Genomic DNA, 27,864 nt, shown 5'->3' with positions numbered 1-27,864 from the left:
ATCACCAATTGGCCCTCCACGCGACTAAGACTGTTTGGATGAGGCACGATTGCCTCTCGACCAACGACATCCGCAGCACTGGCGGTGACAACTGGCGCCGCCCCTGTCTTGGGTTTCCGAGCTGTCGTTCACCGCCATCGAAACGTCCCCACGCGGCCCGCTCGCGCACCCGGCAGACTGTTCCCCGTCTCTCAGCCTATCCGCTCCGACTGATGGAGAGTCCATGCGGTGAAGGCTTGTGCTTACAATGCTTGAAATACAAATGCAGCACTATTTCTCGTGCTTTCGACCAACTGATTTCACAAAGGCTTCTGCTCTGCAGCCTGGAGAGCCCATGGCCGCTCCGGTATTTCATATTTAACCTTACCTTGTTCAATGACAATACCGTCCTATAGGGCGAGTCGCTCATGAATGGATTCCAACACCATCATGGCGGTCCAAGAGACCATTGCTGCCCTTACTTGGCAGCAGGCCGGGTACTTGCTTGCAGGCATCTGGCTCATCTATGTCGTTGCCCTTGTGGTCTGGAGACTATGGTTTAGCCCTCTGGCCCATATTCCAGGCCCCAAGCTGGCGGCTTTAACTCAATACTATGAATTCTACTACGATTTTGTCTTAGGGGGACAATACACCTACAAGATCATCGATATGCATGAACGATATGGCCCCATCGTTCGCATCAACCCCTGGGAAGTTCATGTTGGAGACCCTGAGTTCTTCTCAGACCTCTACTCCGGACCTAGCCGACGCAGGGACAAGTGGACATTCTACACCCAGCAGGTAAACACGTTGTGCTACAGAAGAACGAGGACAATCACTAACATCAACCTAGTCCGGTGCTCCTCGTACGCAAGTCCCTCACCCAAACGCTCTCGCAGCCCCCAAGACTGCGACTGAAGGCCCTCTTGCTGCCATCGACCACAGCCTTAACAAGTTGCGGCGAAGTGCGCTGAACCCTCTTTACACAACTCAAACTGTGCGCGAACTGCAGCCGGTGATTGAGGAAAGAGTGGAAGCCCTTCTGACTGCGTTCATGAACTACGCCGAGGTATCCAATGGCCAACCTCTTGATGTCATGTATCCCTACTCGGCCCTGACCAATGGTAAGTTTCTTTATTTTTATATCACCTCGCGCCTCTAACAGTATCACTAGACGTTATCAACGAATATGCTTTTGCTCGAAGTGATCATCTTGTCGAAAAACCCGATTTTGGCGCCGAAGTCACCAACGACCTTCTCATCGGTACCCACATGGGACCATGTGTGCAGCAGCTCGATTGGGTACTCACTCTTGTCAACGCTTTGCCCGAGTCCATTTCGAATCGATGCATGCCAGGATGGGGTGGTTTTCTCAAGATGAAGAATGATATTTTCGAGCAGATTCACAGTGTTGATCCTCCTCAGAGCACTGGTAAATGGAGAATGGATGGAGGTCATCCTACCATGCTGTCAACTAGGACCCGCTCTACACGGGAGAAGAATGCTTCACACCAGGCTCAGGAAAGCCAAATCAGTGTTCAAGGTGGCGCCCTCACTACTTCGTGGGCCATGTCCCTTGCCACGTTCCATCTCCTCAATCGTCCTGAGACTCTTCGCAAATTGCGAGACGAACTCTTTGCTGCCATGCCTGATGCTTATGAGACGGTTCCGCTGTCACGACTGGAGAAGCTCCCCTACCTTCGGGGAGTGGTCAAGGAAGCACTGCGACTTGGTATCGGAACTAGCAGTCGTCTCGCACGTGTTGCACCAGATGAAGCTCTCGTATACCATGACCGTGAGAACGGCGAGGACTGGAATCTTCCACCAGGATCCATTGTTGGCATGAGTCCTTACAAGACTGTCATGGACGAGAGCATCTTTTACGACGCCCGAGGCTTCCACCCTGAGCGCTGGGTCGAAGATGGCGAGCGGCTCGACAAGTACCTTGACATCTTCTGCTCTGGTTCCCGCATCTGCCTCGGCATGGCTCTGGCTCATGCCGAACTTTACCTTACACTAGCCAAACTTTTCCGCAGATGGGGAAGTGGTGGAGTTGTGTTTGGCAGCGATGACGGCGATCAACGCTATGGAGATGTTGGCTACCTCAGCATTTTCGAAACCCGAGTTCGAGATTGTGAGATTGATGCCGACTACTTCATGCCCATCCCATACAAGGGATCTGAAGGTTTCCGCTTCGCCTTCGAAACCTACTAAGTGAAGTAAAAAACTTCACACTTTGGAGATCAAGGTACTGGTATCTTTCCTTGCTTTGCTTTGCGATACCCCAGTGTCTTTCTGTCTCTTTCTCTTTATGAACATTTGATGGAAATGAGTTTGTACGAAGGCTATACTATGTTATCATGTCATGAGAAGGCTATGAGTTTCATGTTTATGTTTATACGATACGGCACATGCGTGCCTTTTCCTATGTCTTACGCTATTATTCTGTACTTTTGCTTACTGGAGGTCGTCTGTTTATGACACCTTGTTCCTGAAGAGGGGGAATCTGATCGCGAGTCTTGAGCACCTATGTTGAGCATGGATGAACGAGGACCTCTAAGGATATGACCCAATCTTCAATTGCCGAAAGGCGCACGGGCAAGAGGATGGTCTTCTATGTCACGAAAAATACGATGTATGAGATTACACGAACGCCGAATCCGAAAGGATTAACTACAGAGGAGTTTACTTTGCCTATTTTCGCGTCTCCAGTACAAGGGCACTTGTTCTAGAGATAAGATTTATTAGACGAAGAGACCAAAAAAAAAGAACCATGAGTTACTGTTATGAAATAAACAAATCAAAACGTTAAAACATCAATTATTCATCTTGACATGTTGGTTCCTTCGCTTGTATGATTGTTACCTTATAATATAAAGCCTCGCTTCCAATGCCGATCCCAGGCTTAGTATTGAAACATTCACGGCAGTTCATCTGATGCTTCGAGAATTTATTAACAATCATCGAAATGGCAGTGGAGCTTCTGTCGTCGACAGGTCCATTCCATCCATGCCCGAGTAATTAGAAGCCCCTAATTTACAGGGGACGACTGACGCCACACAATGGACCTGATACAACACCTATTATTATCCGAGCACTCTAGTTGACGTAGCCAGCCATGGATGGATTAGATTGGATCCATTCGCCGCGGGTAGGTCAAAGCAAACAGCCACCGACCGAAACCACCACGTTTTCTATTTGAAGATTCGATGTCGTTTGATGGTCAAGTGTCCACTGTCTCCTGATTTTATCTTCCGCTTCTTTTATTGATTGCTTCTTTCTTTCTATCTTCTTCCCCATATATGTACTTGTTCTGTTTCTATATTGTTATCATTTGTACTTTTTCTTACCGTATCATCTGTCCTTAGATAGCCATCATGGCTGCGTTTGATCCCGCTGCAAGGAAGCGAGTCCTCCGCGTTATTGCTGTCTCACTACTCCTCGACTTGGTACGCGGCAAGCTGAAACTAAAATATGCTTTACATGCTAACTATTCTGATCTAGATCTCCTTCACCTTTATCCTTCCCTTGTTCCCGCAGCTTCTCGAATTCTATCGCGATCTCGAAGGCCAAGTCCCTCTTGACAAAGATGCGCCCCAAACCCTCCTCCAGCATGTTCTATCAGGCCTCCACCGATACAAGGCCTCGTTCTCACGCCCGATCGAGTCGCGTCATGATATTGTTCTGCTAGGTGGAGCTCTCGGCTCCCTATTCTCGTGCGTTCACCACAGGTCCTATGAACAGCCATTGAGTCGTAAGCTGACAATCTTACGTTACGTATAGACTTCTTCAGGCCATTGCATCGCCCCTTATCGGCGCTCTCTCCGATCGATACGGCCGTCGCAAAGCTCTCCTAGCGTCCATGTGCGGTAACATCCTCTCTGTGCTGCTCTGGGTTGCAGCTGTCGATTTCCGAACCTTCATCGCAAGCCGTGTTGTTGGTGGACTATCAGAGGGTAATGTCCAGCTCGCAACCGCAATGGCCAGTGACATCTCGGACGAATCGTCTCGTGGCGCGACCATGGCCTTAATCGGCGCGTGTTTCTCGATCGCTTTTACCTTTGGTCCTGGACTTGGTGCTTGGCTCAGCACGTTCTCGACTTTCACTGCGAACCCCTTTGCTGCAGCTGCAGGTTTCAGTTTGGCGCTGATTGTGACTGAGACGGTTTATCTGTACTTTAGTTTACCTGAGACTTTGCCTTCGATGCGCGACGCTGGGGCCAAGGGTGATGCGAAGAAGAAAGTTGCGCCCAAGAAGGTCGAGAGAACCAACTCTCACTTCCTTTTGAACGCCATTCACTTCGTCTTCCTGCTGTTCTTCTCCGGCATGGAAAGCTCCCTGTCTTTCATGACATATGAACTCTTCTCCTTTACATCTGGTAAGAATGGACGATTATTGGGCTATGTCGGACTTGTGGCATCCATCCTTCAGGGTGGTGTTACACGACGTCTCCCACCCCTGATGTCCGTCCGTATCGGTACACTTGCGTGCCTTACGTCCTTCGTTCTTTTGGGACGGGTCAACACCATTGGTGGTCTGTACCTAGCTGCAACATGTTTGGCAGTCACATCCGCCACGGTCGTCACTGGCTTGAACGCTCTGAGCAGCTTCGAGGCTCACGAGGACGAGCGCGGTAACAAGCTCGGTATGTTACGAAGCTGGGGTCAGCTTGGCCGAGGCCTGGGTCCCATCTTGTTCACAAGTGTATACTGGTGGGCTGGCCGAGAGGTCGCATATACTATGGGCGCCACTGGTATTGCAGTTGTCGCTGCAGCGGTGTTTGGTGGATTGAAGACGCCTAAGGGAATGAACACCAAGGGCAAGGAGGATGAGGGTAAGGTTCAGTAAATTATGTAGTTGATGTACGCAGTGGATGTTGGGAAATTTGTATATAACAGATTGAGGTTAAGCCGGACTTGACCTTTATATAGTAAGACCACTGATAGACAGCTGAACGTTGTCTTTCGTGTTGTATGTCACTTCTACGGGCTTGTTGAATTTACTACGATAGGCTTGAATTGAGCAGCTTGACTTCATACCGTAGCTTGTCAACGTGTTTACTTACTGTTTTTCTTATTCATAAGACAGCAAAATGCAGCGGGCAGAACGGGAGTCGCATCGATTCCAGTCTCGAACATAGAACAAGAACGAGCAGCTGTTTTCTCAAAAGTGGGAGAAAAAGGCAAAAAAAAGAACAAAAGATACCCGTACCCGGATTTGCACCAGGATCCTTGGCTGTCGCCTATACTGTTATAGGAGGCCAACGAGTTGCTATTACTCTATACGGGCTTGCAAATTCTTTAACCGTTCGGCCACGGGGCCGAGCTGGGTTACTGGTTATTGAAAGAGGGATTGTTGTTGCAGACTATATTCTGTTGGGCGGTTATCTGCCAGTTGGTGGCGGCTGGCGGGATGCTGCAGAGTCACAGACGGCGGAGTGCAGGTCGGCATGTAGCGATTGGATAGCATGGAATAAATAAAGACAGTGGCTTCAGCAGATGTCACTGTACATGCAGTTGGTGTTGCTCGTGTGAATTGGTCCGTCGTTCGATGTTGTCGTTAAGTTTATCATGTTAGTCTTGGTTGTAGTCGCAAATGGATCTGTTGTCGAGTGCGCAGTAAAGGTCGTCGAGAAGCAACCAATGTCGACTCTCGAAATATCAATTGAAAACTCGGTATCGGCGCTGTTCGATTTGATCGATTTATTCGACGCGAATTACGACAACAATAGACTGCGACATGCCTACGGCGCTATTCGAACATCCATGTGTAACAAAGTCAAGGGGGGTTCTGCACTTTATATGACTTTTTGGGCTCCGCTTAACTAACCGCCAGGATAGGTCAAGCTCGGCGGACATGATAGCAACCCTCGATTTCACAATCATTGGTCATAAACATGCACAGACTTTCATAATTGATATACCTGCTTGTATACCTAGGTCTGGTGAGTGAGGTCAAGGTTGGTGTAAGTTACAAGCTATTTTGCTACCCTAAACAGACATCGAGATCGGGTCTCTGATGCGTCTCAACAAATTTTAACAATAGCGGTCTGAGGGTATGAGCAGAGTGATTTTTCTATTTTGAAAAAAAATATTCTATGAATCATGAGATAATTTCAGATGCCGCTCCCTCCACATAGAACTTCACGATATCTTCCGTCAAGTGACAAAATTGATATTTCGAAGCGCCAAACAGACGGCGGAGCCGAAACGAACGAAGCATGCAGAAGAGACCATACCCACAATGGACAAACCACCTCGGACCAGTCTCATATCTGCAGACATGTCTTCTCCATAATGGCAATGTGACAACGAAGAAAAATATCAAGAATGGAGACGAAAGAGGAGCATAGCCGCCGTGAATATGCGCCCAATTTCGAAGCCAAGAGATTGATGATATGCATTGAAACAACTCTTCAACCTACCATGACAACTCCAGAGAAATCCTGGCGGCAATTTAGTGACATGTTCCAACTGCATCTAACGGATGAATTGCCACGGGTTTCTCTCTGTTTACAATTGACAATTCCTACTGATTTAAGAGGTCGCAGTGACTAGTATGCTGAACCCACCTCGGCGTATTGATCAAAAAAAGTATTGAGGTGGTATTTGAAGCTGCATGAATTCACAAAACCCTCACTTATCAGAGCCTCCACTAAAAGTTCAAACGAAGGTGAGCTGCAGCTGCGCTTCGTGTAGGATCCACAGTGGCTGGACATGAGTTTTTTTGCCCCTCCTTCTGCTGGTTTTTTTCTGGTCTGGCGCGCGCTCTGTCTCTGGTTAGCATGGGCTTTGTTTTGCGTGGACCGAACTTCTATGGAGGGGTTTGTAGACGAGGAGGGGGAGGGGCACAAGAGTCAACAGCTGTTGCATGAGACACGCAAGACGAGGGAATGCAACGATAGACGGAGATTATAATCAGTATCATCATATTATATTAGAGCGAGGATTTGCAGTAGACACTCTACTGCGAGTATTACACTAGGTACAATTCTATTCCTGATGTCATGACAGTTCTATTGATGGGTGTTTTCATTTTACCCCTCCAGCTTGGTTGGTAGGCATAAGAAAAAAAAATTAATACGCGACAATCAACTTCCTATTTGACCACCTCACAGCGACAAAACATCCTGGCCAAGCCCAGATCTTCCGTGCACCGGTCGCGCAGCGGTGGTGGCAACCCACAGACGCTAAGAGTATCAGTGGAGCATGACGTTGATTCGTGCAGGGAATCTGAGCCAGAAACTGACTGCGCCAGAGTGGAGGGGTAGTCTCCAGTTTGAAGCTCTCCCCTCCTTCTTCGATCATCGATGGTGGCAGAGGTAGGAAAAAATAGCATGGCCAACAACTTCTGTCACTGTGCCCTATCCCACGTACATGACACAATCACCGGAAAGCATAGAACCAACCTAGATAACGATGTAAAACCACGTAGTGACTCACGCCGGAGTTGCGTTGGGCTGACAGACGCAGAATGAGGGGCAAGGACAAAAAACATAATCCTCAGATGCTGGCCGGGTTGGGCAAAAGAGTCCCACGGCGTGGTGTAGCAGGCCTAAAATGGCCCCAGACAATCTAGGACGGACGCGCGCATCCACCACACGTAAGGTAACCCACCGAGCCTCGACCGCTCAAGGTGCAAGCATCCATGATTGAATTTTCTTCAGGCCGAAAGAGAGAATTTTTTTTTTGAACTTTGGGCGGCGATGCCTGCGCACAACAAAGATTCGTAAAAAACAATTGCCCCGCATGTACCTGCTAACAGATGCTAGGTACCGCCACACAGAGGTGCCATTTTTTTTGGACGAAGATGGTCGCCGGTGGTAGACAGATATTGTATGAAATCAAGATAGAGATAAATGATTGCGCTGGTAATGAGACCCCCAGAGACGTTTTCAAGTGTTGTTGAGCATCGCAGTAGGCTATGGACCATCTGTACTGTTCTCTATAGTCTCTTTGAGTTGCAGGGATCTACTGAAACAAGCGCATCGCCTTTGTCTGCGCAGCGTCAGTCCGGCTTCAGGTCCTGATATCGACCAAAGAATCAACAGCAGCGCCATGACAGCTTCTCGAGGCAAGCCGTAGATAAACTCAATGAAAGCTACAGTAGAAACATACTCTGAAGATTCCCAGTACAGAGACTTCCTTGGTGAAAACTTTCTGATATCGTGTCCTCTGTTGAGCCCTCTGGCCCCTCCTCGTAACATTCCTCAATTCTATCAGGCTCTTGCTCATGGAACTCGCCGTCATTATGGTTTGAAGCTCAGTCATTGGCCGACCAGTCCCACCTGCCGTGCAAAAAAAAAACCTCGACTCTGTTAGGGCTTCCCAAGCTGGTTGCCCCGCGCCGCCGCACCTGCCTCGTACCCCACTCCACCCCTCCCTCCTGCTGGCCTTTTTAAATCTCCTTCTCCCACCACTTCCCTTTAAATTTTTCTTCCCTTCCCTCCTCGTCTCGCATACCCGGTTCAAGCATCCGATCTGCGAATCTGTACGTACGACCTTCCAAGGCTTTGAAGAAGGATATCGACAAGATCATTTGCTTCATTGCATCTATCTGTTCGATAGTCATCATCATCGCTTACTGTTATCGCACCATCAGCTAACCATTTCACAGCACGTTCATCAAAAACCTTCACACAAATCATCCACAACCGTCAAAATGGGTAAGGAGGACAAGACTCACCTTAACGTCGTCGTCATCGGCCACGTCGACTCTGGCAAGTCGACCACTGTAAGTTGACCCAAATCTAAGCTCGCCTACAATTGGCGGGGTAGCCTCAAGATACGCTTGTGCTGACATACATCATAGACCGGTCACTTGATCTACCAGTGCGGTGGTATCGACAAGCGAACCATCGAGAAGTTCGAGAAGGTTGGTCTCATTTTCCTCGATCGCGCGCCCTACTTTCCATCGATCCATCATTCGAATCGCTCTGATACGACTCGACACACGCCTGCTACCCCGCTCGAGTTCAAAAATTTTACGACTTTGTCGTAATTTTTTTGGTGGGGCTCATACCCCGCCACTTGAGCGACATGCCCTTCCTCTAAAGCCACGGGCGCGCATCATCACGTGTTGATCAGTTACTAACAACCTGTCAATAGGAAGCCGCCGAGCTCGGTAAGGGTTCTTTCAAGTACGCTTGGGTTCTTGACAAGCTCAAAGCCGAGCGTGAGCGTGGTATCACCATCGATATCGCTCTCTGGAAGTTCGAGACTCCTCGCTACTATGTCACCGTCATTGGTATGTTGTCACTACCACCTCCATCACATTCCCGCACTAACTCACCTATCAGACGCTCCCGGTCACCGTGATTTCATCAAGAACATGATCACTGGTACTTCCCAGGCCGATTGCGCCATTCTCATCATTGCCGCCGGTACTGGTGAGTTCGAGGCTGGTATCTCCAAGGATGGCCAGACCCGTGAGCACGCTCTCCTTGCCTACACCCTTGGTGTCAAGAACCTCATTGTTGCCATCAACAAGATGGACACCACCAAGTGGTCTGAGGCCCGTTACCAGGAGATCATCAAGGAGACCTCCTCTTTCATCAAGAAGGTCGGCTACAACCCCAAGGCTGTCGCTTTCGTCCCCATCTCCGGTTTCAACGGTGACAACATGTTGACTGCCTCCACCAACTGCCCCTGGTACAAGGGTTGGGAGCGTGAGATCAAGTCCGGCAAGCTCTCTGGCAAGACCCTCCTCGAGGCCATTGACTCCATCGAGCCCCCCAAGCGTCCCAACGACAAGCCTCTCCGACTTCCCCTCCAGGATGTCTACAAGATTGGTGGTATTGGAACGGTTCCCGTCGGCCGTATCGAGACTGGTATCATCAAGCCCGGTATGGTCGTTACCTTCGCTCCTTCCAACGTCACCACTGAAGTCAAGTCCGTTGAGATGCACCACGAGCAGCTCACTGAGGGCCAGCCCGGTGACAACGTTGGTTTCAACGTGAAGAACGTTTCCGTCAAGGACATCCGACGTGGTAACGTCGCTGGTGACTCCAAGAACGACCCCCCTGCCGGTGCCGCTTCTTTCATCGCCCAGGTCATCGTCCTCAACCACCCCGGCCAGGTCGGTGCTGGTTACGCTCCCGTCCTCGATTGCCACACTGCCCACATTGCTTGCAAGTTCGCCGAGATCCAGGAGAAGATCGACCGCCGAACCGGTAAGGCTACTGAGGCCGCCCCCAAGTTCATCAAGTCTGGTGACTCCGCCATCGTCAAGATGGTTCCCTCCAAGCCCATGTGTGTTGAGGCTTTCACTGACTACCCTCCTCTGGGTCGTTTCGCCGTCCGTGACATGCGACAGACCGTCGCCGTCGGTGTCATCAAGGCCGTCGAGAAGTCCACTGGCACTGCTGGCAAGGTCACCAAGTCCGCTGCCAAGGCTGGTAAGAAATAAGCGACTTATTTCTGAAATGACAACCTTCAGTGGGATCTTACGACTTTGGTCTCACGCCCAAGGGCTGATGTACTCGCTTCTACGACGATATGATCATGTTGGCATGAGCACTCGGCTTATGTCTGGGGGTACAAGATGAGGCGAAAAGAAAAGCCTGGGATCTTGTGCAAATCAAAAATAGGAATAGAGAGTCTAGAAGTGATTCGTGCAATCTTTATTGTTCCTCATGCTACCTGTGATGCACTGTGAATTGTAAGCAAATGAAGCTGTCGTGACGTTGTCGTCTATCACTTTGATTTATCAGCCTTGTCAATGATGTTTTATTCAGATGACTGCTTGCTTGTGGACCTTCGCCACCTCCACCTCGGCCCTCATCGATCGATACTGTGCATGTAGTTTCTGACATTTCTCCATGTGTGGTCTGATAAACTATGCTTGACATTCATAGTCTCTATAATTCTAATAATAATGGTGTTGTTACATGAAATATAATACACATATTTTTTATGTTATACAGAAAGACTATATCCTCCACTCCAAAGAGATCTCTATAGTCGCAACGGTATTTCCAATCATATATCCCCATAACGTTGGCATGAATTGTCGTGATACTTGACCCCCTCCTTCGATGGGCTGTTTCTTCTCGTCGACTCTGTCGACTCATATGACCTGTTGTACATCACCTATTTCTTGCCCCCTTTTCTCTTGCTGCCACTTTTACCGCTGTTCTTGGTCTTATTTGACGTCTTCGGCTTCTTCTCCGATGGAAGACTGTCGAAGAAACCAGGGGTAGCATTTGGATCCGTGACTTTGTTGTCGCTAGTCACGCGGGATGTGAACTGCGCGAGGAACGGATCTACCTGCACTGCCTTGGTCTTCTTGGGCTGTTCCAGGTCCGGAACGGTATACTTGCGGGCCGTGACCTTGGCTTTGCGGGCTGCGCTCGGTTTCTTCTTACTGGTTGTAGAGGGTTCGGTCTTGGTCTCTTCAACTACGAAGAAGTTGTTCATTATCTCGGTGCGAACTCTGTCACGCTCGGTCGCGGCGGCGCTCTTCTTGCTGTTTGTGGGTTCGGCCTTCTGAGCGCGTGAGGCATCGACGGTATTCGTGGTAGAGTCGCTGTTCTCAGGCACACTGGCTTTGGCGGCACCTTCATCAGCAAGAACTTGCTTCTTGGCAGCTCGTTTGACGCTTTTGGGGCGACCCTTTGCGTCAAATATATCCTTAACAATGATGTCGTCGGTGAGCTCCTGCTCGGGCAAATCGTAACTGTAATCTTCCAACTGGCGGCTCTTGATGGACTTGTCGCCGTCATGCCAAGAGAAGCATTTCCCAGTGACCATGTCCTCCACTAGCTGCAAAAAGTTCTGTCGTACCTGGGGACTAAACTTGACAGGACCCACGCCCGGTAAACCGGTCTTCAATGTAATCTCCTGACGTTGGCCGCCTTGCTGCCCCGCCTCGATGCTAGAGTAGCGCAATGTGTGGTTTCGCCATGACATTTCCACAGTCTTATGAATCTCAGTACCTCGGAAATCGTAAAGGACCTCTTTTTTCTTTCCCAGGGTTGAACCTGTGCGAGCACCGTCCAACCAATTCCCTGGGATGTTGAGTGTGGCTTGAGCGGGCGTTCGAATCTTGCCTTCAGCCAAGTTAAATTGCAATGCCTTGAGGAACTTTTGTATATCGTGATTGTTGAGACTTAAAGGCCCCACGCGTTCGTGTTGGAGGCGGACATCAACAGCCTCGGTTGGTAATAACAAATCGTTCACATGCCAGGAAGCAAAATACTCGACAGTCAGGTCATCAGGAAGGCAGAAATTTGCAAAGTCAGCGTCTGGATTGACGGGTATTCTGATGCGGACTGCAGGCTCTTTGACCCCCTTCTGTGCATCGCTGGTTCGACCTCTCTTGCGTTCCTCACGAGGCACAAGGTTCATGATAATGGTCGTAGACTCTTTCAGTATCCCGTTGTCATCAGGCTTCAAGGCGGAGAAGGCGGCAGGATGAGGGATGAATGGTAATAGAATATGACGTTGGCGGGAGAGCAGCTTCATCGAATCCTGAGGCTCTGAGTGAAGGACATGACCAAACGTTGCTGTGGTAATATCTTTGGTGCCGGGAATTTTCCACTCAGGCAAATCTGCGGAAGACGCCAGATCGAGGGGCGAGGACTCTTTGGTAGAACAGGAAGACTTGGTGACAGGGTCAGCAACCCTAAACCACCGACCAAGCTTATCTCTCCACGACATGGCTCGAGTCTGTCTTCGAACCGAGACAAACTGACCACCGACTTCATCTTCCCCTTTCAAGGGGATACGCTGAAGAACGTCGTGGGTGCCAGGGACCGTAAGGCCAACCATCAAGCGGAATACCATATCAGCGATATCTTCAGTCCCGGCCGGGGTTTCATCAGAGTCAGGCAACCAAGAGACCCGGTATTTCTAACAATTGCTTAGTAGGCGAAACCTCTTTTGAAGACCAAATAGCGTACCTGTTTTTCGCCCTCTCTGACACGCTTAATGGAAGTCTTGGTGAGGCGGCCAAGCTCCTTGAGCTCTGCCGGTTTTAGATTGCTTGCGCCGGTCGGGAGATAAGGGGATACGTAGATGGTTCGAGAGCGCATTCCTTGTAGGTACTGATCCATGTAGGCAAGGACACCGTAAGTTGTCGATTTCCTCGCCGTGATGTTGAGTCGAGACGCTTGAATGGTCAAAGTTAACTTCTCATCTTCTCCTACCAGAAAGTCTCGTCTCAACATCCATAGCAAGCGTGATGTGTTATTCGGGCCATCTGAATTATCTATTAGTAACTGTGCGCTTTGATCCAAATTTTGGGATAACAAACATAAGAGAAAAGGGAAGATATCCGGATCCATCCAAACGTAGGCTTTTCCGAGGTCGTTCTCGTATTCCATTACATCAACTCTCCACTTGTCGAAAACGATTTTCTGGGCGATTGCTGTCTTGTCTGTACCGCGGACTCGAACCGAGTTGACCGACTTCCAGGGAACACTCGCTTCGATCCAAGTATAGTTCACAATCTCGCCTTCCTCCTGCTCCGGCACGCAGTCGCGATGGTAGTCTCTTAATTGGTTAATAGTAAAACCGTCGCAAAGAGACTCGACCAGAGTCCCTATCTCTGTCAACCGGAGAATACGAGTATCAGGGCGGAACTCTTCAATGTTGGCATTGATCTCCTCTACCTCAGGCTCGATGATCTCGCTAGGATTCAGACTTTCCCAGTCAATATTTGCTGGTGCAACTTCTTCCTCTTCTATCACGACGGGAGATCTTTCGATGCGTGTCTTATTCGGGTTGTTGATAATGATGGCATCGGCTGGAAGTCCCAAGGAAGGAACACCAAGTGGCTCTTCGTGCATGAGATCATCGCGTAACCTTCGCTTTGGCCATTGCCTGGAACCTTGAGAGTTCCCAGACAGCCCATCGTCGAGATCAGGTAGCTCGGATATCCTGAACTGGGGTTCTATTATTGGCGGTGCCATTCCATCCGGAAACTCGCCCACATCAAAACCATGTTCTGGTATTGTATAGAGTTGGGGTAGATCAAGTGGTCCGGAGACCTTATCACTCGAATTGCTCGGCGACGGTGTCTCTGGCTTTGCTTCGTTTAATAGATCGTCCAGTTCATGATCAGAAAAATCTGATAGTTGCTTGGAGGACAGCTCAGAGTGGCCATATTCTGCATTCCCTTTCGGGGGTGATGCTCCGTCCAAAATATCATCAAGCTCGGTTCGTGCGAATCCAATTGGCTTCTCTTGAGAGGTTGGAGTTGATTCAAGGTCGATCTCGGTGGCGGGGTCGCTTTTGTTCAATCCAATCGCAACTGTGAATGGTATCGTTGTTGTCGACTCGTTTTCTCCTAGCCGCTCTTCCGAGTTGGTCTCTGATGTGTCTGTATTCGAAATCAAAGGTTCAACCTTGCTGTCCCCCAATTTTCCTATGTCGGATGTATACAATCGTCGTCCGAGACCTTCACGGACTGGATTTGTTCGAAAGCCTAATCCGGCGCTGCGCTGTGTTATGAGACCGAACCTGCATGCCAGGCAAATGCGCGGTACTCGAACCGCTCTAGAAATCATCGAGAAAGAAAATATTAAGAATAACCGCCATCAAGGGAGCGGATTGCGACAATGCGATCGGTCCTGTTAAAGACTGAGAATTGGAGGCCCAAGGAAATTTTATCCGATAAGCGACTAAGCGATAAGCGGCAAGTGGTTCTCCGATAAGCCTGGACGCGTTCATGTAAGAACAACCGCGTATAGCCTTTTAACAAACCATGTGAATTCAGTGTCTTTTAATCACACTTTCATTGCAACTTCATTTGTATCATCCAACTGTGTCCGAGCAATTCTACGCATTGATTTAGGTCTCCCTTTCCGCCATGCCTACACCACGACGCCGCCGACCTGTAAGTCCCTAGTGATTTATTAGGGAACGACAAAGCTAACCCAGCCCAGGTTGAGGCTGATGAATCAGAGGAAGATGTCCGCCCCAGACAAAGAAATAGAGTTGACCACGAGGGTGAAGATAACGACCAAGAACCTAGCGATGCTGAGATGGATGGTGACAGGTCTCAGATGCAGAGCGCCGATGAACAACTAGCGAAGAAGCTGGTTCGCTATGTTATATCCTGCGAATTCTCAAGAACTATCATCAGAAGAGATGGTATTAAGGAAAGAGGTAAAGAAACCCAATCTCGGACGCTGGGCCTAGGCTAACAAATGTCTAGTTCTTGGAAACCAAGGTCGCTCTTTCAGACGTATTTTCGACTTGGCGCAAAAGCAGCTGCGAGAGTTTTGGGGCATGGAGATGCGAGAGCTGCCAGTCAGAGAAAAGGTCACGCTACAGGAGAAGCGCCAAGGCATGTCTAATCTCTTTCATACCTAGATTCCTACTAACGAAGCATAGCCATGAAGAGTAACTCACAGCCCAAGCTCGGTTCCGGCTCCTACATCCTCACCTCTACATTACCGGAAGCCTATCGTAGCGCTGCGATTCTCGGACCTTCGAAAACACCCAGCCCGGACGATGAGGCTACATACGCAGGTTTCTACACACTGATTATCACGCTCATCTCGCTCAGTGGCGGCGAGCTCAGTGAGCAAAAGTTGAGACGTCACCTCCAGCGCATGAATGCCGATCAAAACGTCTCGATGGACAAGACAGAGGCTATCCTCAAGAAGATGGAAAGACAAGGATATGTCATCAAAAGAGTCGAGCGGCCGCCTCTAGGTCAGGATGGCGAGCATATCATTACATGGCATGTTGGGCCGCGCGGGAAGGAAGAAGTCGGGCTGGGCGGTGTGATGGGCATGACACGAGAAATCTATGGCGAGAGCTGGAACGAAGAAATGGAAAAGAAGCTGCGCGCAAGTCTGAATATTAGACAGCCTCAGCAAAACGATGACGACGACGAGGCCGATGCGGAAGCTAGTCGAATGCAAGAATGAGACCGAGGGAACAAGGAGTAAGGTCGGCTTTATGATACCCAATACAGCTCAGCGAATTACGTTTGCATGTAAAGTATGAAGGCGAGCTCTCGTATTGTATGTCTAAAATCCTCCCTTCCACGGGGTATCAGTCCTTGACGCCGTTCTGAATGTCCAAGCCAAACCAGTTTCGAATATTTGTATGCTTTTCATATTGTCGCTCAATCGTATACGTTCTAATCTTCGCGCGGAGGAGGAGGACCGCAGGGTTGAACCATTTTCTACGCAAGATTGTTAGTTGTTGGTTGTCCATCAAGTTGTATAGTCAAACATACCCTAATCATCTGAGCGCGGACCTTGGCGATAGGCTCGTTCTCAGCCAGAGCAATGTAGGAAAGCAGAGGTCGGTGACCAGCGATAGAAGAGTATGTGTCGCGCTGGATGTTGGTACGAAATTCCCAGCTGGTGGTGTCGGGGTGACCAGTACCGATGTACTTTGCCTGAAGGCGCTCGAGCTCTTGTTGAGTTCTGAGTTTATCGGCCTGATTTTGTTAGAATCTAAGAATATCAAAATGGGATTGAATGACGCGTACCATTGTTTACTGATTTGTTTCTGTGTATCTGTTCGGGATGATTGTTTGGGATTGGTTGCGCCGAGATCGTGGAATGATGAAAGTTGATGCGACTGATGGATTACTGTCACTGATAAGATTAGCCGCTTAAAATGGAACCTCGTTATATGCATAAGAAGTCACAGGCAGAACAGTGGCATTTCACACAGTTAATATGTTTAAAGTAAAGGCAAAACGAACTTTTATAATATTGTTGTTATTGTTGTTATTAAGAAGATGTAAATGAATGTGTTAGTGGTGTTTGTTTGTAATATGATTTTGTTGTAATATGAATGGGCATGTGCAGTGTAAGTAATGAGGTACACAGTCTTCCCTTCCATATCAAAGAGGCTTCTATGTAATTTCACCTGTTTTACAAACCGCTCAACACACGGCATGTTCTCTAGGAAAGATTACCCCATCAAACCTGCCACTGATACATTTGCATAGTAAACTTGGGTGGGAGCATTCTGATCGCATAAACCTCGGTGAAACTGAACCGGTCGAGGTCTCGAGACTCAAGGTCCATCACGCCCTGCTTCTCATCTCATCAATAACAATAGACAAACAACAAAAACGAACAAGTGAGCTAGATCTTATACGTCTGCACTCATATTTACACTTTAACCGATATCTGCATACTTGCGGTTTTCACCACTCAAGCCACCCCCAACATTTTCCATCTCTTACCAACCTCCCGACTTAAACACTATCGTGCCACGATATTGTCGGACCAAGGTTATTCATCTATACTGACAGAATCGAATTCAAAATTGAAGCCCACGTTACTGTGACATGGGCACAAACGGGAGGGTTGCTCTGCCTGAACACTGGACAGAGCTCAGCGCCGCCAGGATCCACAGACAGCAATGCGCCGGCGAGGTGGACACCATAAAGAAAACATGTCTGGAAGAGTGCGGAAAACGAAGCGTGGTAGACTGTGAAAAATGCTTCCCCAAAGTTCTCGACAGAATGCGCGCCCGTTATTGCGACGCCGAGGGCAGGGAGTGGTTCTCACAGCGAAGAGCATTCCTGAACGAGCTGGATGTTTTGTTCACCGACGTCAAGGACCACAAGAAAATGGACTTGAAGACCATTGAGGATAGCATCGAATCAGAAAAGGAGGCGTGGTATCGCTGGGTGCTGCGCATGTACCCACGGTTCCTCTCGACAGGAGACAGTGGAGCGGACCCCGACGAGCTGAGAGCAATGTTGGACGACCCTGTTAAGAGACGGGAAGAACTAATTGAGAGAATCTGGGAGGGCGTCGGAAAACCAGCCAACTGGGAAGCCGATGTGGATTCGCTGACAGAGAAGATTGCAACTGTCAGGAATGATGCCGCAGCTTTAAAACAGCTTTACATCACTTTCTTCTTCAAGGATTCAAAGACGGGAGAAGTCGTAGAGAACGCACAGCCATACCTGGAAGCATACGAGGCAAGCGACACCATGTCGATTGAGCAAGTCATCGACCGCATCGCCCAAGACCTCAAAGTGAACCTCACGACGGAACCGCAACGGGATACCCACAGGGGCCGCCTTGATGAGCTGCGCAGAGCAAAGATGGCCTTTGAGCAGAACAGGCTGCAGAACAAGAGTCGAGCCCAAGCAAGCCAGACGCCAGCTATCTCTGATTACTTGTACGACCTACCACCATGTACTGTTTGCGCAAAGCCGATGGACCCGAAGAATGTCCTTTCATGTCCACTTTGCCAAGCACTTGTCCAACTCGGTGGCCGACAAAAGATGACGGTCTACTGCTCGGATGAATGCCTAGACAAGGGCTTTGTAAGTGTTGATATGTGTTTATTCAGATGAGAGGCTAACTTTGTCAGAACGACCATGTTGATAGGGAGCACGATTGCGAGGCGGGGGATAGATGTGTGCAATACGACTACGAGGACACAGCGACGGGAGAAGATATAACATCCAAGGCTGTGGTTTGCAAGGATTGCATCGACCAGTGCGACATAAGAGAACAAGGGTCGGTAGAGGGTGATGGGAAGGTTGCCGTATACTGCTCAATAGAATGCGCAAAGCCAAACATTGGGAGACACAGAGAAGGCAAACACATGACATCGATTGCTGGTTATGAGGTCAGCAACCTTGCGTTACCACTTTGGGAGACAGCTGAAAAGATACTGAAGGAGGGGAACCCGGGGTTGAAGTTCTCGCTGGTCGAGTGAGATTGGTTGTACTACTATGTAGTAGCTGAGTCGACCTGAGGAGCATAGTTTTGTACGAAGTTTGGTTTGGACTCATAAGTTGGTCTTCACCTTAGTATTTATTAATTGCATCAACAGTACCCATATTGTACGGAAATAATTTGGCTCTACAATGCTCTATGATGTGACTAGGCATACAAGTCTCATGCATGTATGCATATATGTAATTATGTTAGGCATTGTTTTGGGCGGTGTTCACAGATGAATACAGACTCATGGTTGGTTGGTGGGCCGTAAGATCCGAGGGTCGTCGGCGATTGAGGATTCGGCTTCTCATTACACCGGAGACTTGGCGGTTGAATCTCACTCTCAAGCCAACATTCTTTCCCATCTTCTTCCAACAATCAATCAACCAATCCCTTGACCAATACTTGTCGCATCCATCTATAGACCAATTAATTTCCATTGTCTTACACTCACAGATACAAATGGCAAGCGAACCGTCACCAATCGAATCATGCCCTGCGCGCAAGAGAATCTCTACAGCCTGCGAGGCATGTCGCGCAGCAAAGATCAAATGCCAGCCAAGTGAACAACCCGGGGTCTGTCGCAAGTAAGGATTCCCCTCTAAAACCACACCTAACTAATCTACTCTAACAAAGGCGTGGTGATTAAGGTGTTTGGAGTCAAAGAAGGAATGCATATCACGAATGGGACCCCGAACACGGAGGCGAAGAACAAAACAGTAAGACTTCACCACTAAGTCATGCTGAAAATAAAAGTTGACCGATATTATCTCGTAGTGCTATGGAGACTCATCAACCACCTGCGCCACCTCCCCCAGCACCCTCAAAGACTTTCACTATTGACTTTGAAGTTTCTACTCAAACAGAGGTGGACGACAACTTTGACAATCTGCGCGACACCCATGCACAGTTCATGGACTCGATGTTCCCTTTGGATGGAGATACAGATCTCGGCACTCTTGAAGACTCACCTCTCACATGCTTCCCTACGCCTTCTTCATCTCATACGCATTCGATCCAGTCTCTACATGCAAAGCCTCAGTTCAACCTCGATTCTGCCGAGTCATTGTTGGCTTCCTTTAGAAGGATGCTGGTTCACTACCCTTGCATTGTTCTGATGCCCGAAGAGACAGTGGCCAGTCTTGCTGCGACGAAACCTTTCGTTCTCTTGGCTATTCTGGCTGCTGCTTCCGGTTCGCGGACTTTACAAGGACACACCCTTTACGATGAAGAGTTCCGTAAAGTTCTGGGCCTCAAGTTCATCGCCGGCGGCGAAAGGAGTATGGACTTATTACAAGGCATTATGATCTACTGCGCTTGGTGCGTCCGCTTCCATACCCGTCGCCTCACATTGTTAACATTTATAGGTACCCATTCCATCTCAGGCCAAAGAACAGACAAGCCTTCCAATACTATCGCATGGCTGGTGATCTCGTAACTGATCTCGAGCTTGACCAAGAACCAGCCCATCTTGGCGGCGCAATCCCAGGAGAAATGAGCAGTGCGCAGCTCGACCGGCTACGGGTGTATCTGGCATACTACTACGCCGTGTCAAAGTACGTCCTCCAAGAAACGCACCAGGACCAGATCACTCACAAATCCGACAGTTTCATGTTTATGTTCAAGAAGAAAGACAACCTGATTCCCGCTTGGACGAACTGGACAGAAACCTGCTGCGACCTTTTGCAACGACATGCCGAGGTCGATGGGGATGTTTCGTTGAGTTATCTCACCAAGCTAGCGAGCATGACGAACACAGCGAATAATTCTGTACGCGACAACGATCCTCAGGTTAATCAACAGGTTCAACTCATGCTCCTTGGGCTGGAGACGCAGCATAGAGATATGAAGGAATCTATGGTGCCGCATCTTTCGCGCTCCGGTATGCTATATCCAGTTTGTATTGTGTGTCTTTCTAACAACATCCAGCACCCATTAAACTCGCCTCTCTTTTCTTTGAAATCTTCCTCCAAGGTGGCTCTATATTCTATCTCACCCGTATCAACACAAAAAAGCCTAACTTCATCAACCCGTCACCGACCCGCCTTGTTCGCTGCGTGAACAACATCCGTACTCTCTTGGACCACCTCATGAACCTCGAGAACTTTACATGTTTCACCAGCGTTGACTGGACAAAGTTCATTCTATGCGTCATACTCGCAGTCTGTCTCTCATTCCCCATCGCTGACGTTCCGGACTGGGACCATGCATGGGCACGCTCACAGCTACGTTTTAGCGAGTTCCTCGAGGTAATGACCGAGGGCCCTGAGGATCTCACACCGGCGAGCAAACGTGTAGATGTGTTTTCTGCAAGCCGGGTCATACTCCGTGTACTAAAGACGAAATACAACCGACGTGTCGCCATATTGACAGCACCAGTTTTGAACAAACCTCTGGGACATCAAGGGTGTCCCATGTTTGATAAAGATATGCAACCATACCTAACCGCGTGGGACGCGGGATTCGACGTTCAATATGTGCTCCCGACGCAGAACCTCAACACCGAAGGACAGCAGCCCATGTATCATGACCTCTGGGCGACCATGACTATGAGCTGGGCGAATGATGATAACACAATGGGGACTTGAGGTCTCAGAACGGCATCTTATCTTTTTTATAACTGTGCACCAATTGAAGTATGTCTCTTCAAGTGTAATTAAAGCAGATGGCGTTATCTTGGGTTTGACAGTGCATTGTCTCTTGATAAACAAACATGTGACAAAGGTCTCACTGACGCAACCTGACCATATCTACTCTGTCCTCTCAACGTTATTGACAACTTTTACTGTCTGATTGATCCCTGAGTTGATCAAATGCAGTGTATTCCTAAATAGTATAGCTACTTATAGAGTCTGGTCCCAAATATGTCATGCCTGCATTACCCCCCTTCCTCGGACTTTGCTGTCTGCATGGGGAACAACAAGTTATCTGATCCATGATCTTAATTAATATGCCAGTTGCAGCAATGGATCTCACCCTTGTCATCTATCAACTCACCGGACCCTTTCCCCGTACCCAAGAGTTGCCCAATAACCTCTTTCCACACGATCCATTTCCCTTCTGCACACGACTCTTTTCAGACATTTCCCAATTTCCCACCCCCTGTCGTCACATCCAACGCCCCTCCTTTGATACATAGATATCGGCTATTCCACATGACAACCCTTCATGTCACACAGCATATTCAATCCCCTGGCTCGTGGTTTCAAGATTTCGCGCCCGTCCCGTCCACCCGTCCAAGGGCTCGGCCCGCCGACGTGGGTAAGCTACCTACCTTGCTCTGCCTCGACCTACTTACCTTACCCTACCTTCGCAGAGTGTAGTAGTGAGTGTAACAGTAACCCCCCATCAACCCCAAGCTCTGAACAAAGGCAGATGCATATCGGTAAACACTTTCTCTGGACAATCTCCCGTCACCGGTTACCGAGCGTGTAAAGAAACGCAGAAGGGTGCGTGACACAATCACGAGCTCAGGCATACCCTGCGTACATGACTACTGCCAACTAACTACATGCACAATATAGTATTGAACAGCTAGACAAGCACAGCAGAGGCGCCTCGGCTCAAGACTGAAGCGCCGACCATACTTTAACTTGCATAATCAAGAAGTCTAGCCACATGAATACAACCCTACCCTGTCAGTATTCTGCTATCGCCCTTACGTGGGTGTCTCGTAGCCATTGGTTAAACAGCCGGGCTCATCGAGATGGATAAGCCTCACCGGTGATGTTGGCCGATACTCAAACAATCAAGAGTCCAGAACTCTGCGCATGGTATAGACGAGGTGTATGCACCCATGTTACTTCTCGCTGGCGAGGATATCATCGGCTTCAAACTTGAATGCCAGTACCCCCCAGGTGGCAGCTACAACGTCAAGCTGACAGGACGCGATAAATCGACGAGAAACTGCAATGTAAATACCAACAGCCTTTAGACTCCATGGTCATGTAAGCAGTGCCTCTGCAGGACATTGTCTGAGCTCTTTATTGGACAGTATGATGCGGCTCAAGACCCAACCCAGTCTACGACTGCTTTCAATCGATTATTTGAACGCACAGCACAAGAAGCCATGTGTGGGCGGTCAAAGTATAACTACCTACTAAGGAACAACAACGTCATGAGTCTTATAATTCCGCACAAGTCAAGATCAACAAACATGCAAGCATATATTTCCTTGAGTCAATAATCCGCACATGTAACGGTAAGTATTAGGATGCTATAGGGTGCATTTGTTAGATTTTTGCGCTATGTAACTACTTACAGCTACACTGTAGCAAAACGCGCTACCGGATTTTATAAGTTAATACGGTATTCCAAGATGAACCCCTTAAAAACCAGTGCAGCAATACCAGAAAGAATGAAAAGAAAAGAGGAAAACAAACAAACAAGAGACGCCCTGTTCCCTGCACCGTACCGAGTGCTGCCTTAGTGGATATATCGCTGTCAGAACCTTTCCCATTCAATAATATCCCATCCAATGCAATGCAATCCCTTTCCGTTCAAATGTGAGTGATACCATGACAAGACCCCGACCAGTGTTAGACCAGAACAAAGACTTTCGCCTCGCGCAAATACTCTTGGCCAGGCATGTTTAGCATCCTGAAAAAGGAGATAAACGATCAGACGCCAGCTTCCGTTCTGAATGACCGAAAAACGTAACTCCGCCATCGTGCATGGGCGATTTGCTGGATCGCCAGCTAATGGTATCTTCGTATGCATGCGTATGATGAACCCTTGTCTTCGTGAAGTCGTCTAATCCACTTGAATAGGAAAAATTCCTATGCTCCAATCCTCCCGAATGCAAAATGTGACGCGGGGCGACCGCTCCAGTATCTTCCGTGCTCCAACATTCCCTGCCTTTCCAGAATAGCCCAAATAAACTCCCAGCTCTGAGAAGAACTCAATGAATTCGAACGAAGCCTTGCGTTACCTGAAAATTCCGCCTCCCTGTGGCAAAGGGCGTTTTATCCTATCGCAATGCTTTCTCGGCTATTCATTCCATGTCGCAAAACACGACAACTTGTTCGGGTATATTTTTCTCTTCTTCTTTTTCTCTTTGTTATCTCGCGAGACCATAAATCGTGAACCAACTAAGAACATTGATAACAACAAACTTGAAAATCTTCGGCCGAGTCCAGGTCAGGAGTAGTCTGTCGGTTTGCGGCACCTGTGGCCGAGACCGAGATATCAAGACAAGGGTGAATGACTATCGACCTGGCTCACGGAGCAGAAATGACGGAGAAACACACAGTTGCTTCAGCTGCGTAGGCGCTCTGTTGAAAGGATGGCAAAGCCATCATGAAGCCTTGTGAACCTCGGCCAAAAGGGGATAAAAAGACAAGAAACAAAACCAAGACAACTCCGTTTATGTAAGCGATGCGAATGCAGATATGTTCAGGGAAAGGGGAATCGTTGTAAAATAAATAAACAGATGTTGCAAGTGATGTAAAAAAAAGTGTGAAGACAAAAAAAAAAAAAAGGGGGGGGGGGGGGGGGGGATGACACGAAAACAGACGAACGTTGCTAAAAGTGCCGTCGTTGTTTTTCCAGGGTCTTATTTTCCAAGCATGTAGTTGCTGTAGCGAGGATTGTAGCTTCCAGGAAACACAGGTCTTTTCTTCCTGGAGTCATCGTGATCATTGTACATGGGCGGATTCCAGCCATAATTAGCGATGTTGTTCAAAGCCCCGTTACCGTGACCTGGGGCCATGTAGTGATGAGAACGGCCACTCCCGAGCCCTGGAGGTGCAGCAAGTCCAGGAGGTGGTCTGTTTGCCGACACGAAACCATTCGTGGAGCCTGGCATGGGTAGATGTCCACTCATTGTGTTGGAATTGTTGTGTGAAGGGGCCTGGCCAGACCGAACACCGAGCGGGTTTTTGGAGAAGCTGAGACGAATTCCACCTTTAGTGCTGTTGTGTAACATTGTTCCGTAGTATTCGTGGAGCGCCTTGGTAGCACACGTGACGTCGTCGAACTCAACAAAACACATGGGCCCGTTTTGTTTGGTTCGGAAACAGAGGCGTTTATAACCACGTGCTAACGCAAAGATACGCTTTAGCTCCTCCTCGGACGCGTCGCCAGGAAGGTTGCCAACATAGAGGGTATTGCAGGGGGGATTCTGATCGGCTGGATTCACTGGCGGAAAGGCTTGTCGGGCGTGGGCTGGTTGATAACGGTTGAAGGCACCCTTGTCTAAGGGAGACATTTGCCCTGGCTGGGCCGACATGGCGCTGTTGAAATGAGGCAAGGATGAGGGAGCTGATGGTGGCATGTTGCTCGTGTTTAGTGAGAGAGAAGCCATACCAGTGATAGGGATTTGAGGTGCGGTAGCCCTGCGTTGAGGAGCCGTGTTATTGATGTCGGCATACGCCAGAGGGTCGTTCAAAAGATTGCTCGTTTCGTCGTCAACAGAGTCGTTAGCGATGAGGTCCTTTCCACTCATTCTACCATGGTCGTTCAGATGGTTACCGATAGGGGATTGCGGGGAGAACATGCTCTTGAAATCAACATTTGAGTTCGGTTTGGGAAGTTCGTGTCCAGTGTAGGCATGGTTTGTCTGAGGGGAGAGGCTCTCGAGTGAGTGGAAACCACCGTTGAATCTTGAAGCCTGACCTGGTCCAATTGCAGATGAAGCTGACGCAGCCGAAGCCGGTGAACTCGAGTTGTTCGCCGGTAAAGGATCAGTGGAATATCGCTGTGCGAATGGAGAGGCATCGGATTTGATCTCGACAATCATCTGGGCACTGTTGGAGATGTTGGGACGGCCATCCAGCATAGTTCTGGCCTGCTGTGCTGCCTCCATTGATCGGAATCGCATGTGAGCGGAGCGAAACCCGCTGTCTTCTGATTGTTCCACAGGGAGTACTTCCACATCAGCGAGTTCTGGCGAGAAAACGGCCATGAGCCTCAGGCTTTCCTCTGTAGTGTTGAGCGGCAGGCACCGAATCTTGACACATACGGTGGGAGATACAGAGCCTGAGAACATGGCCATTCCATATCGAGGGATCTCGTGCATGGTCGAAGTGTATGTTGATCCCGGGGCTCTGGTCGGCCTAAAGGCGTGGCCTGTGGGAAGATAACTAGTCATAGTCATCGCTGGCAGTGTCGCGGTAGACGCCGCCGAACTTGTGGAAAATGGTGAGTTTGTGTCCGCGACTCTGGTACTTGCTGAACCAGTAAACGGCGGAGAGGGACTTGCGCGGTCGAGATGTTCGACAGTTGGAGATACGATCCTTGCTGGGTCGGGTGTTGGTGCGGTCCGATAAGCCTTCATCGCCTACTGCCTGGCTGCATGTGTCGGAGCAGATCTTGCTTTGCAGGGACAATGCGACGTGAAGTCAAGCGAATGCGGTAATCGCCAAGGTCTGGCAGTGAAGAGAGAGGATGCCGTGGTCTCAGTCGTCGCGATGGAAAGCGCGGTCGCGGTCGCAATCGCAGAATGAACGGCGAGTCGCGCTATTGGGACTTGGGACGCGGAAAGACCAACGAAAATGTTGATTGTCTGGAAGCCGCCAGTATTTGGGCGCAATTGTGTCTGATGACCGCGGGGGACGTGAAGCGAAGATCGAGGTGACCGGTTGCGCAGTAACAGGGCAACGAGCAGTCGGACAATTAATAAGTTTGGAGCAATTGAATGTGTGTATCGCTGTTGTGAGGACAGGAAGAAAAACTCCCTATGTATGCGATGCAGTGTTAGCAGGGGAACGGACAAAATGCGCTGTTGAAATGACGTGAAAAAGAGTGCGACAGACAGTTTGTCGCAGTGAGCAGGTGTGGTGCAAGATGCAATGTTGGGTAGATGAGGGAGGGGGGCCGTTGTAGTTAATGTAGGGGGCACCAGAAACTCCCCATCCGTCAGCGGCAGGAAGTCGCTAGGTAGGTAGGGTAGAAACGGTAGTGGCAGTGGTAGTGCCTGTTGGGAGAAGAGGGTGGGATGGGAGGTATGGGTGTTCTGAAGACCAGAATGGCTGGTATGTGACAAGAGGTGCGCTGAGGGAAAGAACGTGGGAATCGGACCTGGTACCTGAATCAAACGAGGGAGCATTAAAACACCTTGCGTAAAGAGGGGAGATGGGAATGAAGGAAGAATGGATAACGAGTGCAAATAGAAACAGGGCCTCGGTGCGTAGCAGTAACAATGAGGCGACGGGACAGGCGGAACCCCCCTAGAGATGATAGCGATAGCAGGAATTACTTATTCTGGGCCCCAAAAGAGCGCGCAAGAAAAGGCAACCTTGTGCATGTATAGTAGAGAGAGTACATATGCAAGCAAGTGTGTGCGTGTGTGTGGATGCTCGACTCCTGTTTCTTATGAAGGAGGGTGGCAGAATAATACCGATGATGGGGAATGAAGAAGGGGAACGGGGAAATGGAACGAAATGAAATGAAATGAAATGAAATGAACAGATGGTGTGGAGGAGGGAGGGAGGTGTGATGGAGATAGATAATGGAACTGGTCCTCACTTACCTTTGAGATTCAGATGTTCGAGGTAAGAACTTAGAGGGTGGCAGCGGAGGGGAAAGAGTAACGGCCGCGAGAGTTAGAATTGTCAGTGCGGCACGGGCGTAAGAAGTTTGGTTTTGGTTTTGGTTTTGCACGTCGTCTGGGTAGCAAATAATTCACTTTCAGCTCATACTTTGCTCCTCTGTTTCGTGCTTGGTGCTTGGTCCGGGCGTTAAGGATCGATTCCGTATCTTGGGTTGCTTCCAAGTTCTTGGATCGATGGAGTAAATCGGGGCCTGTCCCTGTTGTTCCTGGGCTGGGCTGGGCTGGGCTGGGCTGGGCACTTTGTAATATGCGTTTCGTCTGTGTGTGTTGGAGAGACACGGGCTTCTTGCTAGTGAATGTGTCTCCGGGGGATCAGTCCGGGGGCCAAGGGGTTCAGGAGAGCTTATGCCAATGAGGTATAGCGGGGATTGCTGGGATGAGACTACTAGTCTAGTAAGTCTAGTAGGTAGCCTTCAAAGGACCCTCGTTGGGTCTCGAGTACCAATGTTATTGTTGATTAATGCACCAGAGAAAGTGGTTCGGCTGGCGGTGATAAGCCGGCCCTTGAGGGGAAGACTGCACAAGATAAACTGATCAGGTTCTCATTCAGAGTCTGTATGCGGATAACAGAATGAATGCTACTTTAACCTAGCAGTATGATGATGACCAACGTGTTTGTTTCAGCCTTGGTTTACGTGCTTGATAGTTGAGTTAGCCTCTATTGTCAGGGTC

General features: G+C 49.1%; 9 protein-coding genes across 9 annotated transcripts; 6 read left to right on the top strand and 3 right to left on the bottom strand.

The window, feature by feature from the left end:
- Window positions 1-411: 411 nt before the first annotated feature.
- On the top strand, window positions 412-2,193 carry FSST1_009116 (cytochrome P450; the record flags this gene model as incomplete). Its single annotated transcript, XM_083226062.1, has 3 exons — window positions 412-780; window positions 833-1,103; window positions 1,154-2,193. 3 exons carry the CDS (start codon window positions 412-414, stop codon window positions 2,191-2,193), a joined length of 1,680 nt encoding a protein of 559 aa, XP_083085077.1.
- Window positions 2,194-3,356: 1,163 nt separating this feature from the next.
- Window positions 3,357-4,828, top strand: FSST1_009115 (major facilitator superfamily domain-containing protein; the record flags this gene model as incomplete). Its single annotated transcript, XM_083226061.1, has 3 exons — window positions 3,357-3,428; window positions 3,484-3,695; window positions 3,763-4,828. 3 exons carry the CDS (start codon window positions 3,357-3,359, stop codon window positions 4,826-4,828), a joined length of 1,350 nt encoding a protein of 449 aa, XP_083085076.1.
- Window positions 4,829-8,641: 3,813 nt separating this feature from the next.
- FSST1_009114 (translation elongation factor EF-1 alpha) lies at window positions 8,642-10,455 on the top strand (the record flags this gene model as incomplete). The annotated part of the gene is made up of 5 exons (XM_083226060.1): window positions 8,642-8,713; window positions 8,792-8,854; window positions 9,088-9,226; window positions 9,279-10,376; window positions 10,418-10,455. The coding sequence occupies 5 exons, from the start codon at window positions 8,642-8,644 to the stop codon at window positions 10,453-10,455; spliced, it is 1,410 nt and encodes a 469-aa protein (XP_083085075.1).
- Window positions 10,456-11,070: 615 nt separating this feature from the next.
- On the bottom strand, window positions 11,071-14,489 carry FSST1_009113 (mitochondrial inner-membrane-bound regulator-domain-containing protein; the record flags this gene model as incomplete). Its single annotated transcript, XM_083226059.1, has 3 exons — window positions 11,071-12,831; window positions 12,882-13,189; window positions 13,235-14,489. The coding sequence occupies 3 exons, from the start codon at window positions 14,487-14,489 to the stop codon at window positions 11,071-11,073; spliced, it is 3,324 nt and encodes a 1,107-aa protein (XP_083085074.1).
- A 302-nt stretch (window positions 14,490-14,791) lies between these two features.
- Window positions 14,792-15,860, top strand: FSST1_009112 (Smc5-Smc6 complex subunit NSE3; the record flags this gene model as incomplete). The annotated part of the gene is made up of 4 exons (XM_083226058.1): window positions 14,792-14,818; window positions 14,868-15,090; window positions 15,140-15,271; window positions 15,319-15,860. 4 exons carry the CDS (start codon window positions 14,792-14,794, stop codon window positions 15,858-15,860), a joined length of 924 nt encoding a protein of 307 aa, XP_083085073.1.
- A 215-nt stretch (window positions 15,861-16,075) lies between these two features.
- Window positions 16,076-16,435, bottom strand: FSST1_009111 (U2 snRNP complex subunit YSF3; the record flags this gene model as incomplete). The annotated part of the gene is made up of 3 exons (XM_083226057.1): window positions 16,076-16,120; window positions 16,175-16,381; window positions 16,433-16,435. 3 exons carry the CDS (start codon window positions 16,433-16,435, stop codon window positions 16,076-16,078), a joined length of 255 nt encoding a protein of 84 aa, XP_083085072.1.
- An 810-nt stretch (window positions 16,436-17,245) lies between these two features.
- Window positions 17,246-18,636, top strand: FSST1_009110 (uncharacterized protein; the record flags this gene model as incomplete). The annotated part of the gene is made up of 2 exons (XM_083226056.1): window positions 17,246-18,238; window positions 18,286-18,636. 2 exons carry the CDS (start codon window positions 17,246-17,248, stop codon window positions 18,634-18,636), a joined length of 1,344 nt encoding a protein of 447 aa, XP_083085071.1.
- A 467-nt stretch (window positions 18,637-19,103) lies between these two features.
- FSST1_009109 (Zn(II)2Cys6 transcription factor domain-containing protein) lies at window positions 19,104-21,229 on the top strand (the record flags this gene model as incomplete). The annotated part of the gene is made up of 4 exons (XM_083226055.1): window positions 19,104-19,228; window positions 19,419-19,961; window positions 20,009-20,523; window positions 20,571-21,229. 4 exons carry the CDS (start codon window positions 19,104-19,106, stop codon window positions 21,227-21,229), a joined length of 1,842 nt encoding a protein of 613 aa, XP_083085070.1.
- Window positions 21,230-24,195: 2,966 nt separating this feature from the next.
- On the bottom strand, window positions 24,196-25,917 carry FSST1_009108 (uncharacterized protein; the record flags this gene model as incomplete). The annotated part of the gene is made up of 1 exon (XM_083226054.1): window positions 24,196-25,917. The coding sequence occupies one exon, from the start codon at window positions 25,915-25,917 to the stop codon at window positions 24,196-24,198; it is 1,722 nt and encodes a 573-aa protein (XP_083085069.1).
- Window positions 25,918-27,864: the final 1,947 nt, after the last annotated feature.

Source organism: Fusarium sambucinum, chromosome II, assembly GCF_050947815.1.
Source record: "Fusarium sambucinum isolate potato_lamoka chromosome II, whole genome shotgun sequence".
NCBI classification, from domain to species: Eukaryota; Fungi; Ascomycota; class Sordariomycetes; order Hypocreales; family Nectriaceae; genus Fusarium; species Fusarium sambucinum.
The sequence above is the reverse complement of the archived record's forward strand: the minus strand, read 5'-3'. Positions and strand labels throughout refer to the sequence as shown.